The 17,946-nt window shown below is 39.1% G+C and overlaps 1 protein-coding gene across 1 annotated transcript; it reads right to left on the bottom strand.

Annotated features, from left to right (window-relative positions):
• Positions 1-978: 978 nt before the first annotated feature.
• LOC103515565 (neuropathy target esterase sws-like) lies at positions 979-12,054 on the bottom strand. The gene is made up of 11 exons (XM_026828226.1): positions 12,050-12,054; positions 9,638-9,640; positions 7,497-7,726; positions 6,790-6,981; positions 5,933-6,088; positions 5,256-5,375; positions 4,589-4,768; positions 4,360-4,366; positions 2,422-2,538; positions 1,712-1,883; positions 979-982 (listed from the first exon to the last, which is right to left on the bottom strand). The coding sequence occupies exons 3-11, from the start codon at positions 7,587-7,589 to the stop codon at positions 979-981; spliced, it is 1,041 nt and encodes a 346-aa protein (XP_026684027.1). The 5' UTR covers positions 7,590-7,726; positions 9,638-9,640; positions 12,050-12,054.
• Between the last annotated feature and the right edge of the window lie 5,892 nt (positions 12,055-17,946).

The following is a 17,946-nucleotide window of genomic DNA, read 5'->3' as shown; positions in this document are numbered from 1 at the left end:
GTGAAAAATGAAAGGAATAAAAAGAATTTTAAACCCGAAAAAAAGAAGAAGAAAATTTGTCCTAATGAAGATAATCTCGGGTTTGTCCCCTTTAGTCACCAACCCACCTTCTCGAGTGCATTCACTCTTGGAACAGTGAATTTTACTTCGGAGGATTTTTATAAGCCTGAACCATAAGCCTCACGTAAGTCAGAGCTTACTCTCATCGCTCATCGCTAGTTAAGGTGTCAAAAATTCTCTAAATTTTTCAGCTAAACTATACTCTTTTTAATGGTAAAAAGTTAACGTCATATCTAAAAAAAAATGGAAAATTTTTGGTTTTAAACTAAATTTTTTCACGATGTATCGGAGCACCTTTTTGGGGGTAAGATAGAGAGATAATAAAAAGGAAAAGAGATTTAAAATGCGGGAGAATTTACTTATAATTTGGTGAAAGAGTGAAGAGAAAAATCATCTAGAGGGAGACAGATAGGAAAAGCAAAACGGACACCAGTTTTACAAACCCTTACAGAACGACATGAACCTGATTAGTTAACCCGCGCCACTACATTTGATGCCAAAGACCAGCACATACATGTAATTAAACGTCCCCAGACGCTTTTTTCTAACCATGGACATTTATCATATTACGCTTTTGTAAAGGGTACCTATGTTAGAAAAAATGATGTCCCAGACCACTTCAATAAGACTCCTGCAACCCAACCAAGCACCTGGGAACAATCAGGTCATCAGTTCAAATATACCCAAAAGGAAGAACCCCTCCAATACCGCTCCATCACATTTATCTGTATAACTGAGGTCTTACGGTATCCCGATAAAGCACCTAGAATGCAACAGTAGGTAAGTAGTCTATACAAAGCATGACATTCTGCAGGGGTAATCCCTCTTAAATAGAATTTCAAATGGTAATTTGTCTCTGACGAGTCTTCATTATCAACGAGACTTTACTTCATCCGAATAATTCTCTTAGTAAACACATCACCTGCATCTCAATAACCTTATAGTCCTTACGTTTACTCCCATCAATGTGGTTGGCATTTCAGTAGGTAGGCCATGTGGTGCGCGTTGCAAACGATTATTGCTAGTTCACTAAATAACTTTTTTTTCATGTAGACGGGTGCTTTCTTGATGTGTGATTGCATAGTGCAGTGCACTCGAGGTGTACCGCTTGTACTGACTTTTTAGGGAACTATTTCATAAAAATTGCAAGTATAAACCGACTCTCTCGAAGGGAAACCCTACATGCTCATAGAAGAAATAAGTAAGAGTGTACTCGTAGTGCACTGCACTATCTCTAGATGGAAATTACATTGCGGGGTAAAAGCCACTTATAAAGTCGCCTACAAGAAGTTTCGTAACCCTCGGTTCGACCTCACTATACGCTCACCTCGCAGCCAAGAGTTCTTACTTTTGCCCTGGACAAACTGATAACACTGAAAACCTCGCCGACCACCATGACAATCCTTCGACTCAGGCAAAGTACTATGCTAGTTTCCACGACAGCCGTCGCCCTAACTCAGGAGCCTAGCGGAAATGCACATACGACGTCAGCTGTCGACGTCCACTCGACACTTTTCTATGTAAATTCGAAAGGGTTAGTCATCTTTGTATTACATTTTCGGTCGTGAATAATAGCCGTCTGGACCTATCCAATGCGACTTTACCAGTCGACACAAACAAGCCTCGTGGAACAGAAGAAAGAAAGAAAGACTCAAGGATCAAATTTGTGTGAGGTTGAAAGAGAAAGAAAAGCTTGTGTATAGAACCTGGCAGATTATTAACGTAGCATCCATCGACCAGATACGATTTAGTTACAGGGTCCGATACGGGCGGTAGAACTCCAATGACCGACATACTGGCACGAATATATTTTCGAGCGCAACCTGTATCAGAAACAGAAAATCGGAAAGCAAAGTTCGTAGTAGTAGAAAATGTAGGGTCGACGACCTTTAGAAGTGAAGCCCTCGTATCTGCAAAAAAACGCGATTTCCACTTGCCTTATCCTATAGGAAGGAAAGCAATGTATTCTGAAGAGGAAAAGATGGTACGAATAATAACGAAAAACTTTTGGTTCTCTATTAATCCCCAACCAACCTTTGTAGTGTAGTGGTTAAACACGGTAGACTTTCGATGTGGAGGTTGGTGGTTCGAGTTCTAGTCAAGTCATTCGAGGTATATTGAGTTTTTTTTCTTCCAATTTTGGTCTGACATCCTCAGATGAATTTTGACACTGTAGGTGTATTTTGTATTTTCCTTTCGGTAAACTGAGCACTGGAAATCACACTTAATTTATACGTTATACGTTTGTCGTAAGCATTTAAACATGCTAAACACAATTGACAAGCTTCAGTTTCTTGAAATTTGCAGTTACGAGGGAGGACTTCCAAGGCCGTCGAGATGTACTAGGCAAGGATGGTTTACCTGGTAAGTTGTTCACATAGCCTCCGTCTAAGAGCATATGCGAATCGACAGGGTCACATAAGGGAGGTGAGTACCACGATAGCGACATGGACGCTCGTACGTATCTCCATAACGACCCTGTAAGTTTATAATATACACAGGAAAGCGGTGATAACCCTCCCAGTCCCATAGGGAAAGGAAAAAGTCCCACATTCAGGGAAACAAGTCCCACACTTAGGGAAATAAAAAAGTCCCACACTCGGGGTAGCGACATGGACGCTCGTACGTATCTCCATAACGACCCTGTAAGTTTATAATATACACAGGAAAGCGGTGATAACCCTCCCAGTCCCACAGGGAAAGGAAAAAGTCCCACATTCAGGGAAACAAAAAAGTCCCACACTTAGGGAAATAAAAAAGTCCCACACTCGGGGTAAAAAAAGAGGTCGAACATCAACCTCGGTGGTAAATTTAACAACGGGGAGAAACATTTGTGACAGAATCTATGGTTGTCCAAGTCCCTAAGTTTTGATAGTTGATGGCAAACTAAAATTAGGTTACTTAGCTTAGGGGAAGATTATCACTGTGCTATTGCAAATTATTCAAAGAAAGTATGAAGATCAATCAATGATTTTATAGCTAAACTAGACACTCATGTCAAAAAATTCCAAAATAAAATGGTGTTGTCGTTTACAGTCTCTCTCTCTCCCAGGTCACTATTTTTTACAGACCGAGATCATTAATTTAAAGAAAAGTCATTTATTTACAGAAACATTTTCCTGACTTAACATGACAAATAAGAAATAAATATATGTACTATGTACTTAAGGTTCCTGAAATGTGAAAAGAATGCCAAGTGGCATCGGAGGAAAAGTTTGGAGATACGTACGAGGGGATGGAAAGGAGATATTAAGGACTAGGAATGTGTAAGAAGTGAGTTATAGGAACTACTCTTTTGAACTACTCAGTCAATGAGTCAGATCCTAACTCAAGTTGAATATTTTAATATTATGGGCAGTTGACAGGGAGCTGAAGAAGGAGTAGTATGTTTTAGGATCTGACTCAATAGCTGGGAATTAATCTCAAAAGAGCTGTTCTTTTTTGGAACTCACTTACCCTTAAAACACCTCTTATAAGGACGTAGGACAGATAGGGTGAGGTGATTTCGAGACACTAAATTTAAAGGGGCTTTTCCTCACGTAGTGTAGTCACATCAGGAAAAGCCCCTTTAGGGGAAATAGCAAATTATAGGCATTAGGGAAATGACAAATTATAGGTACATCAGGTAACCATTTAACACCCAAGTTAAGCAATCTTGGGCGTGGTGGGTATCTGAATAGATGAATATACAAGAGCACTAAAGGCGATTTAGCTTCAACGTATCCTCACTAAGGCTTGTTAGCTAGCTTCAAAGTAAGGAAACTCCCGGGGAGCAACTCCTACTCATGGCAGGGGCCACCTTTAACTCTCGGATTAAACACTCGGTTTACCTTTAACTCTCGGATTAAACACTCGGTTTACCTTTAACTCTCGGATTAAACACTCGGTTTACCTTTAACTCTCGGATCAAACACTCGGTTTACCTTTAACTCTCGGATTAATCTGATTGAATAGAATTTTTGGAAAATTTTGAAAACAACCTAGCAGATAGCTACATAAACTGAAATTGAGTTTAAACTCTCATTGTGGCCCCGGCCATAAAGGGGTAAAACGGTTTACCTTTAACTCTCGGATTAAACACTCGGTTTACCTTTAACTCTCGGATTAAACACTCGGTTTACCTTTAACTCTCGGATTAATCTGATTGAATAGAATTTTTGGAAAATTTTGAAATCAACCTAGCAGATTGCTACATAAACTGAAATTGAGTTTAAACTCTCATTGTGGCCCCGGCCATAAAGGGGTAAAAAAAAAGATATAGGGTCTTGGGTAACTTTTGTAAACGGAGTAAATTCTTACCATGCGTGTGAATTCGGACGGTGTTTCCTCTCGTGGCCGAACAGGGAGAGATTGGACACACTCATGGGCGGTGGCGTGAGACGACGACTTTTGACCTTCTTCTGGAAATGAAACGATTATTTTGTTTGATAGAGGTTTAACACTGTATAGTGTATGTGCAGCTATAACTACTAAGGCCTTTAGTGACAGGGGTATTACCCTCCATTCGATGACAAGCTACCCCTTGAATGTGAATTCGCATACCGCTGGCCGTTATATCCGTGGTTACACAGAAGTACGGAATCCAAAGGTCTTCAATCTGCTTGTTTTTGAACAGAGCTTCAATTGTGCTATTGAACTTACGGCCCGACAAAATACTGACGGCAGGATATGTGATGTCCGTAATGAGAGAATAACCTCCTTTCATATTCTGTGGAAGAGAAATTATAATATACAAATTTATTATGTATGGTAAAATTAGAAACCTTTTGGGCCAGCCTAGTTACCTTGCAAGGTACCGAGCCTAACTTGTAAGCCCTAGGTTGCAAGTTCAATTCGCACCTGGGGTGAACTTTATACTAAACAGATAAGGTTCCTTTTCGGAACGGCTGGCTTTCTCTTATCTTGTTCTTCTCTCTTTGATTTCTGAACGTTGTTGGTTTCCTCAATGAAAACTCTCGGAAAAAGAGCCTCTCTAAAAAATTGAAAAGCACTAAAGCACGACAAAAGTTAAGCGAGGGCTGAAAAAGCTTGAATATTTTGCATGGGGAGATAAAGGGACGATTTTTCAGTTTTATCTCAGCCAGGATAAAAAGATACGCCCATCTCTGTGGCTGACCGGTTAAGACCACTCTCGACTCGGAGGTGACACACCTCTGGTAGGAATAGATATTCTATTCTAATCCTGCACTACTTACCTTGCACCATCCTGCCATGGACGATGTAACCTCATCAATATTTCTACTCATTGCCCACAGAGCCGACACTAGAGATCCAATACTAACGCCTCCTATCAGATCAATCGGGATACGAGCTTCCTGGAAAACAAATGCAAAAATTTTGGTATACCATGTAATTTCTAGAAAACAAATGTAAAATTCTCGTTATATCATCTAGGTACTCTAAAAATTTATCATATTACCCTTGTCAGGATAAAGTTTATGTTAAGTCGACATATCTTTTACAGCATAGTATGGGGTTCTTCTGTCAGGTTCACAGAGGATGGATTATCAATTTTTCCGTAAGACCCAATCAGAATTTAAGGTACCCCATGGGACCTAAAAGATAGTCAACAAATTTTCTTTTTCATGAATATTTTTCTAATCCCAAAAAGTTCAGCAGTTGTTTCATAAAAAAATGTCAAGTTTAAACTTGACCCCACTTTTTTCGGTCAATAGTGGGTGTATTTAGGAAAATATGGGGATTAGTTTAACCACTAACTAGGTGGCGTGGTAGCGCCTGTGTTTAAACATTGGAAATCCAAGATGGCGACTTCCCAACCATCCAAGGCTATTGTTCAATTTCCTTTGGACCAGTGGTCAGTTTGTCTTGTCGGTCTGGGATGGAGTTTCACAAAGACAAATAGTTTACTCACCAACAGCACCTTGATCATGCCCACGTGGGCACCCCCCCTCGCCCCTCCTCCCCCTAGTACTAATCCTACTGAGGTTCCTGTAATCCATCGTGCCAGACGAGAGAAATCAGTGAGAAGACTAGGCTCCGACATATCCACTTTATTGTAAAGGTCATCCTGAAATACAAGGATAGAACAGAATATTAGAATATACTTTGTTTATCCAGGGAAAATGACCTAATAGTCAACTTCGAGCATTTGAAAACAAAACAACATTGATTATCTTTTGATTCTCACGACTTTACCTTTAGCCAGAGGACTTTGATTCCCACGACTTTAGCTTTAGCCACCGGTCACTCAAATTTTGCAGACAGCTTCCATAATTAATGATGATCAAAAGGACCTCGATAAATGTACGGTTGGGCCGCTATTTAACGCCAACTCTTTGAAAACCCCCAAAAAAGTTCGCAATTCTCAGGCCTTTAGATTTCAGCCAAAATCGCTCGAGCTTGGCACAGAGATTTGATAAATTATGTTGATCAAAACTATCTTTGGGCCCTTTTTCCAGAAAGTACGGTTCGGCCGTTATTCCGGACCAAAGTTCCGCTATTTCAGTAGGGCTAAACAGGGAAAAGGCTCAAAAGGAACTAGCGCTTCCGACTTTACCTTTAGCCACAGGTCGCTCAAATTATGCAGACAGCTTTCATAATCAAACAGTAAGCAAGAGAAAGTAAACATGTCAATTATCTGACGGGAATCGAACCCCGCCCCGGACGGGAATCGAACCCGCGACCTAGTGCTTGAAAAAATATCAATGAATTCAATGATATTAAATTAAAAATTAAATCAATTTATATAATTGAATTAAAACAGCTCACCATATTATAATTGGAGCCGGCAAAGTCCCCTCCCATGACCATACGCTTGGAACATTTGATGTGATGATAAGCCGACACCCATTTCCTCTTGTTCAGCCACTCCACTGTATTCTGAGGTGTTTCATCGCCCGTGTGCAGCAACACCAGCTCTTTCCTCACGCGCACCGCTGAGGTCTCCATCTGCTGCTCTAGCTGAAACACATAGGTGAATAGAAATGTATGTTAGTACCCACAAATTTAGAAAGAAATTTTTCTTTTAGAGAATCTGTAACGTAGCATGCCCATCCCATAAGAGATTGGCGATAAGAGACACAATGCTCCCCAGAAAGTAATCCGTTGAAATATTCGCAATCGAAATACGTCTTCTATACGTGTGTCGTCTCTAGGAATCGAACCCGGGACCTTCTGCATGGCACGTAAGTGCGCATGGTTTAGTACAGGCGCTATCGATTTGATTTTTTACTTTCCTTATCCTATAGGAAGGAAAGTAATGTAATCAGGTCAATTTTTTTAAGTTTCGATTTATTGATAATACGACACATGGAACAGAACCTAAAAATTACATTAAATGGTATAGGTACCATCCGTAAAAACAATGCTTGTGCCACGGGTGGGGAAAAGATAGGATGGGAATAATGGGATCAAGCCAAAAGAAGGAAAACGACCCTCAGAAGAGGAGAAATGGCGAATGGAAAATACGGCCTTACCTGTCCCATAGTGGGTTCCGAAGTCCCTCGTCCCACAATGAGAATACAATCTGCCTGTCGCAAACACTGCTGAGTCCAAGGCGAGAAGTCCATGTCACACACATACACACAGATCTTGAATCGATCTTCCTGCTGGGCCAGGAAGTTGGTCAACTTGTACGCGTTAGAAGTGAGAACATCTTTGCCCACCAGTTTCTCTATACACGCTGACGTGAGCACTGTCGTAGGCACTGTAAAAATATTACAACAGTGAAAATGTGGTAGGTATGGGGAAAAAAACACCTGAATAGTGGAAAAAAAAGTCGTTTCCTCGCCTGTCTTATTTCGTAAGCAATGAAACATTTAGTTATTGTTATTGTTTTTTTATTTTATTTCATCGAGCAATTCTTTCACGAGCTCAATGATCCTGGAGCTGAATCCTCCTCGTCTAAAACTTTAGCAAAGTGGATAGTTAGTTATGTGGATAGTTGAGTTGCCCCCAGATTTCCCTTCTTTCCCTCTTTTAAAGGAAAATACGTGTTTTGGCACTAAAAACTGACCATCGAAATTTTGACCCGATTACATTACTTTCCTTCCTATAGGATAAGGAAAGTAAAAAAGACCATCTCGGTCATACTGGAAAAAAGACCGAATTTAACAATGTATTAGTGAGGAGAAATGACTGAAACTTGGCAGAGGAACAAAGAGGGGGGGGGGAAGCAAATAAGGAGGGATAGAGTTTGTTTGATAGAGATTTAACATCACTGTATCAGAGTAGGAAGTACTTAAGTACATTTGTACTTAAGTACTGCCTTAAGTACTAAGTATTTGTACATTTGTACTTAAGTACTGCCTCCAAGTACTTTCATTAAAAATACTTTTTTTCATATTGAAAGTTTTTTTATGAACTGTGTGTAGGATTGTAACAATAGTTATTATTTGTTTACAGACAGACACACACACGGGCCAATGGCTGAAACTTTGGATTTAGGCTCTAGGGACCTCAGACTCAAATATTAGGCGAGCGAGGAAAAGTTTTCTCTCCGGCAGTCTCTGCACTCTGTGTATTTCTTATGGTGATTTTAGTGATCAAAAATTGATCATATCTCAGGATCGGTTTCCTTTCTTATTGCACACCTAGACCATAAAAGGAATATTCCTACCAAATTTTAGCTTTCTAGGTGTTGTGGTTCTCGAGATAGAGCGATCAGTGTGTGAACTGTGAATGGATCTCGTTCTTATAATATAAGATTACTAGCTGAATTCCGTCGCTTCGCTCCGGAATCCCGCTAGTTTATCCCGAGGCATGGCCAAACTTGTGGAAAAGGCATGGCCGAACTTGTATTTGTCAAACTAAAAACATAAACGAAACTCAAATATTAGGGGAGCGAGGAAAAGTTTTCTCTCCCGCAGTCTCTGTACTCTGTGTATTTCTTATGGAGATTTTAGCGATGAAAAATTGATCATATCTCAGGATCGGTTTAGATTTTCGCAAAATCCTTTCTTATTGCACACCTAGACCATAAAAGGAATATTCCTACCAAATTTCAGCTTTCTAGGTGTTGTGGTTCTAGAGATAGAGCGATCAGTGTGTGAACTATGAAATGTGAATGAGTGAATGGATCTCGTTCTTATAATATAAGATGTTGTAGGTACCTCTGTTAGTTGTACCTATTGGTGGCGGTGTGACGCTAATATATATATAAACGAAAATGTAGGTACAGATCTGCCTAACTAGGTAAATAAGAAGTACGAATAGGTAGGTAGGTAGGTAGGTAAAAAAAGATTTAGCTTCCTATAGGTATTGTTTTTCACATTGGAAGTTTTTCAAGTGTCAGTTAAATTTTGTTTGTAACAAAGTGGGTGGGGTAGGATAAATGGTCTCTCTAGTCAGTCCCTCTAGGCCCCTCAGTCAGCCTTTTCTCTCTCAGCATGCACGTTTCAGCACGGTACAGCACAAAGTACAGCATGTTTCAGAAGTCCCCTTTTACCTTTTCCCCCTAGTACTTGTATCTTACAGGACTTCTGTAAGATATGACTTATACTTCACATAACCCATGATTCGTAGTAGCTTAACCCTTCCTTTAGTGCTGTTTTCCCCTACACCTAAGCTTCACATAACCCATCATAGTATTGAAGCGCATCCTCACCATTATACCTACCTACTACTACGTATTACCTGTATGATATTCCTGAACAACAATAGACGGTATACGTTAAAGTGCACTCACTCTCCCTCCTCCTAACCCCCAACCACCCGTTAAAGTGCACCCCCCCTCCCTTCTCCCCCCTTGATAATGATGTTGTGAACCCGAATAATGGTTCTTTTGTTTTGCACCCCCTCCCTCAATTCCATTCACATTAGTAGCAACTTTGTCCTCGGTAGTGGCTAGTGACTGAACGTATGCTTGCTAAAAACCCCTTGTTGTGATTTTTGGATGAAAAGTGACATGGCATGGGTTTTCTTTTCTTTTCGCCTATTGTACTTTTTCTAATCCTATCGCACCTTATTATTCTCATCGGAAAATCCGAAACCATATTTCCAATCGAACACTCACTCCTTCACTTGTAAGTTTTTCAGTTAGGTACCTGGCCAGCCTAGTCAGTTTGGCAGGTAGTAAGTCTGCCTTGCAAGTGCTAGGGGATTTCGATTGCCGCCCGGGGCGTATTTTATCCTGAACGGATAAGGTTTGTCCTGTCTTCCTTTGGAACGATAGCAGTTACAGGTCCCTCTATCAAAAAAATACCTAATACCTGACCTTCTGAGGTGGGGGTCCCATACATAAGCACTTTTTTTTAAGTTTGGCGAAAAAAAAAGTTTCCCAGTTTGAAAAAGTGCAAAAGGAAATGGTCTGATTGTATTGATGAGGCTACACACCAGCGTTCACTCTCAGGCGCTATCCCACTACTGCATGCCACGGAGACTTTTGGCTGCTGGGTTTCCCCCCTGGCCCGGTTCGCCTCTCCTTAGCTAACCTGGTTATTCAGAGCTCCCTCCGAGAAACCATATTGATGACAGGCTTAGTGCGGACGCCCAGTCTACGTAAATCAACTGGTGCATAGAACTCCCCATCTCAAACCATCCACACTTCCCGGCCTCGCAGTCGCACGATTACAGGAGCTTGCCAAACTCCCAGCCGAGGACAAGCGGAGAAATAGTGGCATATAAACTTGAGGAGAAGCTGCTTACTATTCCCGCTAGGCAGCAGCACAAGTACAAAATGCGCGCTAAAATATGAAACGAGAGGTGCAATGTAGGTGGGGGACCACCCCACTCCTACTTTCACTACACAGTACACAGTGTTCGTTCAGAACTCGTTTATTTGAGGCAGAGCTGATTAGGTAATGTATGTAGTATTAGAATATTGAATTGAAAATGAGTGAATTGAGAATATTACACGAGATGTTATGTTTATCGCATCGTTGATAAATGAAATGTCTTGGGAGAATCACAGATAAAGTTTGGTATCGTACCGGCACTCGGCTTCTGATGCATGTTCTGCTCCTCTGTGAATAAAAAAAAAAGGAATTTTGATTGTGTTAAGCATAAATGTTTGTCACAAATGTCGTTCCCCGCTTAATATACTACGCTAAATTTTATGACTGGACTTGGACTCGAACCACCAACCCCTCCAGATTCAAAGTCTACCGTGCTAATCACATTGTACCACGTAGCCTGGACGGGAATCGAACCCCGAATAAGCACTTACAAGGTAGACGCTCTACTCCTCAAGCTAGATAGCTAGTTAGCTAGGCGGCATGTAGAGAACGAATTAATTTGAAGTAGGTAAGATTGAATTAGGTAACGAGGTAGGTAAATTCCAAGTTTTTTCCCTCTAAGTAGAGTGTACCTACCTCATTTATACTGCCAGCATAGGACTGGCAAGTCCCTTCATTCTTGCAGTCTAAACAATAAACAAGAAAATAAATAGAAGTGTCTTTCTTTTGATGAAAATTACAGAACTTGAGGATCCTAGATTCTTTGTATATCTTACCTAGAACTCGACAGCCCAGAATATACATTAGTCTAGACACAACAGAGGGGAATCTCAGCTTCATAGCATTGAACAGACCCTCGGGAAGTTTGGCCAGTTCCGAGTCTCGAACTGCCATCACGGTGGTGTTCCGAGACGTGCTGGTAACCATTTCAATCTGGTAGGGAAAAATATTTATTAAACCAACCTTTTTGCAAAGTTTTAGCGGCTTAGGCTGAAAACTCAAGTCCAAAGAAACGATAACTCTTTTATTCAAACCGAATACCACGGATTTTGAAAATTTGGACCGATTGCAATACTTTCTCATTACCTTGTATAGGTTCCCTATACGTAAAGGTAATAGAAAGTAAAAAACAACTAGAATAAAATCACCACAGAAAAGGTACCTCTTTTGCCTGAATGAAATAGTGCAGAGATGTTGGCTTTATCCTCTATCTCCTTTAGATCACAATAAAAAGCACCTCTTCCATCAAAAGGTGTGTCCACACATAGTCAACGGCCATTGATCTATGTGTGGACACTGGACACACCTAAGTAAATAGTGGAAAGATGTTGGTTTCAAACACACTTGCTATAGACTTACATTGAGCATGGGAGCTTTTCTCTCCAGCTTGATAAACCTGCTGGATATTGCACTCATCAGCTTTTTCCTTTTCCTTTGCCCAGAACTCTTCAACTGTCCTGACACAGATTTTACCTGTCAAATAGCAAAGAGAAATGATTTTTTAAAGGGGGATGTATGAAGCATTGAAAACTTGTGACAAAGAATGTTCCTTGTGAATTTTATGACTTCAGCTGGATTTGAACCATTAACCTCCCAAATAAAAGTCCACCATGATGCTAACAACAGACCCTGTTGTTAGCTGCTGTCTGTATGTGAGTTTTGCTAGGCTTTGAGCAGTACTAAGCTTGGTGGTTTTCAAGTTGATAGATAACGAGATGCTTAGGTACTGATAAAGCTTTAGTCCAAAAGGACACCATAATTCCCTTACATAATTCCCACCTAGGTTACATGGTTTTCTCTGTCATTCTCTTATTTTCCACCTGCTATCAGCTTTTTCCTTTTCCTTTGCCCAGAACTCTTCAACTGTCCTGACACAGATTTTACCTGTCAAATAGCAAAGAGAAATGATTTTTTAAAGGGGGATGTATGAAGCATTGGAAACTTGTGACAAAGGATGTTCCTCAATCAGCTTTTTCCTTTTCCTTTGCCCAGAACTCTTCAACTGTCCTGACACAGATTTTACCTGTCAAATAGCAAAGAGAAATGATTTTTAAGAAGGAGGGATATATGAAGCATTGGAAACTTGTGACAAAGGATGTTCCTCGTGAATTTTATGACTTCAGTTGGATTTGAACCATTAACCTCCCAAATAAAAGTCGAGCTTTTCTCTCCAGCTTGATAAACCTGCTGGATATTGCACTCATCAGCTTTTTCCTTTTCCTTTGCCCAGAACTCTTCAACTGTCCAGACACAGATTTTACCTGTCAAATAGCAAAGAGAAATGATTTTTTAAAGGGGGATGTATGAAGCATTGAAAACTTGTGACAAAGAATGTTCCTTGTGAATTTTATGACTTCAGCTGGATTTGAACCATTAACCTCCCAAATAAAAGTTCACCATGATGCTAACAACAGACCCTGTTGTTAGCTGCTGTCTGTATGTGAGTTTTGCTAGGCTTTGAGCAGTACTAAGCTTGGTGGTTTTCAAGTTGGTAGATAACAAGATGCTTAGGTACTTAGAAATTTAGTCCAAAAGGACACCATAATTCTCCCTTACATAATTCCCACCTAGGTTACATGGTTTTCTCTGTCATTCTCTTATTTTCCACCTGCCTCAAGACCTCTTTTGCCTGACCAATTTTTCTTTCTTATCCCATATAACACACACCTATACATTTGTGAAAGTGCATAAACATACCTTCCTCAGCACTCTTTGGCCATATTGCATGACTTTGTCTCTCTTCCTAGTTCTAGTCGGTGGTGCCTCTTTGACAATGGAAGCTTCTGAAACATAGAATAGAATATACCTTGTTTGTCCTGCCCAGATAGTACTGAAAAGTCCTTTTACCCCAGCAGTCTAAACAAGGTCTTGTGTATTTGATGAGTTAAAGAATAATACATGTATCAGAAACAATTCAGTAAAAAGACCTTGCTTAACTTAGAAAACAAAAAGTAAATGTAAATTAATAGGTGGTATTTATCTATTTTGGTGACTATGATATAGATAACAACATATAGATATAGAAAACTACTACATTCTTATTCAAGCTCTGGCTCAATTCTGATTGTATATCTCATAGATGGGACCCTTTCAAAAATTTGTTATAATTTCTATACATACTTAAAGTTGGTTGTTCCATTTTGAACTTTACGTTTGGTGCTCTTACCTTTGACAATAGAATAGAATATACCTTGTTTGTCCTGCCCAGATAGTACTGAAAAGTCCCTTTACCCCAGCAGTCTAAACAAGGTCTTGTGTATTTGATGAGTTAAAGTTAAAGAATAATACATGTATCAGAAACAATTCAGTAAAAAGACCTTGCTTAACTTGAAAAAAAGAAAAAAAAAGTAAATGTAAATTAATAGGTGGTATTTATTTATTTTGGTGGCTATGATAATAGAATAGATAAGAACATATAGATATAGGAAACTACTACATTCTTATTCAAGCTCTGGCTCAATTCTGATTGTATTCCTATCTCATGGATGGGACCCTTTCAAAAATTTGTTATCATTTCTATACATACTTGATAGAATAGAATATACCTTGTTTGTCCTGCCCAGATAGTACTGAAAAGTCCCTTTACCCCAGCAGTCTAAACAAGGTCTTGTGTATTTAATGAGTTAAAGAATAATACATGTATCAGAAACAATTCAGTAAAAAGACCTTGCTTAACTTGGAAAAAGTTGGTTGTTCCATTTTGAACTTTACGTTTGGTGCTCTTACCTTTGACAAAAAATCTCTTGTAGAAGTAGTATATCACCTGTGTCCCATGAAGTATTTTAACAAAGTTCAACAAAAAAGTCTAATCCAAAATATTTCTAGGCTCAATGTTTGAGTTTAGGTAGGTAGGTACTACCCGTCTTTTACGAAGTCGGAGTTGGCTTCAATTCTAGATTTAACTGTGGATATTAAGTATAGTAGCTCAATCTTAACCACCTAAAGGAGATTCCGATTTTTAAACTGAATTATTTCTCACCTTTTAAATTTCTTCTCGTCAAACCAAGGAGGGAATGCTTTGCATTGTGTCGTATCCAGAGGTTCAGCTTTGCTTTCTTCCAGAATTCGCCTGGCTAATTCTTCGCCATCTATGTTGTCTTGGATTCCCATACCTAACTGAAACAATGAAACCGTGCTTTAGGTCAAAATCTAAAATGCTAAAATCCTTTACAAGATTATGATTCCTCAATTTTCATAATCTCTGAGGCTTTGTCAGAGGAAATTGGCTATATCTCTGAGAAAATCAAGACGTTAATGAAAATTTTCTCAATTTCTTTTTGGGTAGGTACCTAATTTGACCAAGAACAAAAAGGTCGTACTTACCATTAAACCCACATAATTAACCTTATTATAAGGTGAATACTAAAGCCAAGTCTTGAAAGTTACCAGTCAATCTTAGGTGATGTCTACCTTAGATAATAGGTAAATTGTAATTAATTGCGTTTTTTTTTACCTTATGATTTTAGATTCCAGTGAAGATGTTGAATTTCTGCCAGCAATCGTCGAACGCAACAAATCTAACCAAATGTTCTTCACATATTCTTCACCACTAGAGAAGACACTTAACCTTATTATAAGGTGAATACTAAAGCCAAGTCTTGAAAGTTACCAGTCAATCTTAGGTGATGTCTACCTTAGATAATAAATTGTAGGTAATTAATTACGTTTTTTTACCTTATGATTTTAGATTCCAGTGGAAGATGTTGAATTTCTGCCAGCAATCGTCGAACGCAACAAATTTAACCAAATGTTCTTCACATATTCTTCACCACTAGAGAAGAAACTTTCTACATACGCTACGCTTGTGAGCTGGTATCAGACCTCGTATTACAAGTTTCCCGAAGCCGGAGGCCAACCAAAGTTCCTAACTTGAAATTTTATTACATATTTTTTTACGCCTATGCTATAGTTATCCTAGAAGAAGAAGAAGAAGAAGAAGAAGAAGAAGAAGAAGAAGAAGAAGAAGAAGAAGAAGAGGAAGAGGAAGAAAAAGAAGATGAAAAATAAGGAGAAGAAGAAAAATAAGAAGAAGAAGAGGAAGAAGAAGAAGAAGAAGAAGAAGAGGAGGAAGAAGAAGAAAAAGAAGGAGAAGAAGAAGAAGTACATGGCTCTTCACATGACCAACCAGGAGTTCAGTCTGAATCTGAATCCGTCTAAACAGGAGTGCGTGGGTTCAATGCCAGCCGAGGTATAGAATTTGACCACAGTAATAGTAGTAGCCTACTGCTGGAGTAAAGGGACTTTTCAGTCCTATATAAGAGCAGTAGAAATAAGCACTAAATAAGCACACCTATTATTATTATTATTATTATTATTAGTACATTATTCTATCGTCCCCTGACTTTTCTTCTATTCCCATACCTGTCTTTGATATTGGGCGGGGAAATGTCCAACCCTCCCGCCCCCGCTAACCCAGCCGGTCGCACGACGGTGGAGATTTTCTTCTTGTTGCTCTGAAAAAAGAAACATGAAATATTCAGAAAAAGATGTTAGTTTATTTTTAATTATAATAAAATGTTTGTTAATAATGTTAATTTAGTTTTTCAAGCCTTGACTTGCTACTACTTAAATCTTGTCCATCCAGAAAAGAGCAATCTGGATGGCCGTGTCATTAGCATGCAAAAGATCTAGCTCCATGCAGGGTTTCTCGAAAGACATATTTATATGAACACAAAGTAGGCACTTATAAATAAGTAAGGAATTGAGAATTTGAGTTGAACTTACCCTTTGTATTTTGGTACTCTCGGGTTCCATTTTCTCCGGGTCTATTGTGTCTCCTGCGAAGGGGATGTGTCTTTTGGTGAACTTTTTCAAAGAGTCCCACCACATAGCTGCAAGTGATGGGCCCTTCAAAAGGTTAGACATTTTGTGGTCAGGGTAGGAGCTAGAAGACTGTGATTATTGTACATAACATAACTTTCAACGAATTGCACAAACGTTGTACGCAAAGTTTATCAAGTGTTTGGACAATTTACGTGAAGATTTCACAGAAATGTAAAATGAAAAGATCACTGAAGAAAGAAAATTTTATTGAGGAAAATTTGTCTGAACTGAACTGAAACTGAAATCCGAAGTTTTCAAAAAACATTAAAACACAAAAGTGATAAAAAAGAAGAAAAAAAATAGATAAACAAAGAGGGGATTTTTTTCAAGTGCTTTGTGGGATTTTTCCCTCGATTGAAAATTTCCCATGAAAGACCTGAAAGAAGAGATAACAGATTTTGTTCTTCGTTTGAAGAGAAGATGACAGCAAGTTTATGATTTCTCCGCTTGAGGATTTTAAAGCGCTAGTTGTTATTAACCGCGTGCATGGGATCAGGGATGTGGGATGTCACTGAAGTTAAGCGACGTCGTGTTTGTTTGATATTTGGACGACTGGCCGTGTTATCTGAGACCTAGCGACCATAACGTAGGTTAGTAGGTACCTACTGCTTTCTGTTCTGTACTCTCAGCGGTCAGCCTAGTGAGATCAATGGAAGTGGGAAGGGGGTGTCCCTTTTAACAGACCCATAACTAGGTAGAAAATGTGTAGGTATAGGTACCTATTAGATCTACCTCTAGGTCTAGTTATCTGGTATTCTGTACTCTCAGCGGTCAGCCTAGTGAGATCAATGGAAGTGGGAAGGGGGTGTCCCTTTTAACAGACCCATAACTAGGTAGAAAATGAGTAGGTTTAAGTACCTATTAGATCTACCTCTAGGTCTAGTTATCTGGTACCTATGTACCTACCTACGTATGGTGAGAACTGAGAAAGAATATAATAATCTGGGTAGGTACAACAATATATAACAAGCCAAGGGTTAAATTTGGTAACAGAAACCTGAGTAAAATTAACATTTAAAATATAATATGTAAAGGACGGTATTGAATACTGATAAATACATAAAATACATACAATATAGGTACAATGGTATTAAATACTGATGACGGCATGAATGGCCTGGTATTCCAGAGCGAATTAATAGAAAAAACTCACAAGTAGGGTACATTTTTTTTAAAATGTTTCTAGGGTAAGTGTACCATTTATTCGCCCACCTAAAAAACGTAGCATTTATTGGCCCACCTGTGCCATACGTCATATAAGTCTGAACTGGACAAACTTTTTCAAGATCCAATTTCATCAAAAGAAAGGGCTTAAAGACTGCTATTGAACCAGTGCTATTCAAAAATTGTAGTCATAAAAACAAAAATTAGAAAAATAAATGTAAGCAGGTGGGCCAATAAATGGTACGTTTTTTAGGTGGGCGAATAA

This window comes from Diaphorina citri, unplaced genomic scaffold, assembly GCF_000475195.1.
Source record: "Diaphorina citri unplaced genomic scaffold, Diaci psyllid genome assembly version 1.1 scaffold1370, whole genome shotgun sequence".
Taxonomy (NCBI): Eukaryota; Metazoa; Arthropoda; class Insecta; order Hemiptera; family Psyllidae; genus Diaphorina; species Diaphorina citri.
The sequence above is the reverse complement of the archived record's forward strand: the minus strand, read 5'-3'. Positions and strand labels throughout refer to the sequence as shown.

What these genes read in the sequence shown, in the direction of transcription:
- LOC103515565 (XM_026828226.1), bottom strand. Translation starts at nt 7,589, where the DNA reads ATGGACTTCTCGCCTTGGACTCAGCAGTGTTTGCGACAGGCAGATTGT. An exon ending in CGGAACCCACTATGGGACAG is followed by an intron (nt 6,982 to 7,496) that starts GTAAGGCCGTAT and finishes TATGTGTTTCAG; the next exon opens with CTAGAGCAGCAGATGGAGAC. An exon ending in GCATGATCAAGGTGCTGTTG is followed by an intron (nt 5,376 to 5,932) that starts GTGAGTAAACTA and finishes TTTGTTTTCCAG; the next exon opens with GAAGCTCGTATCCCGATTGA.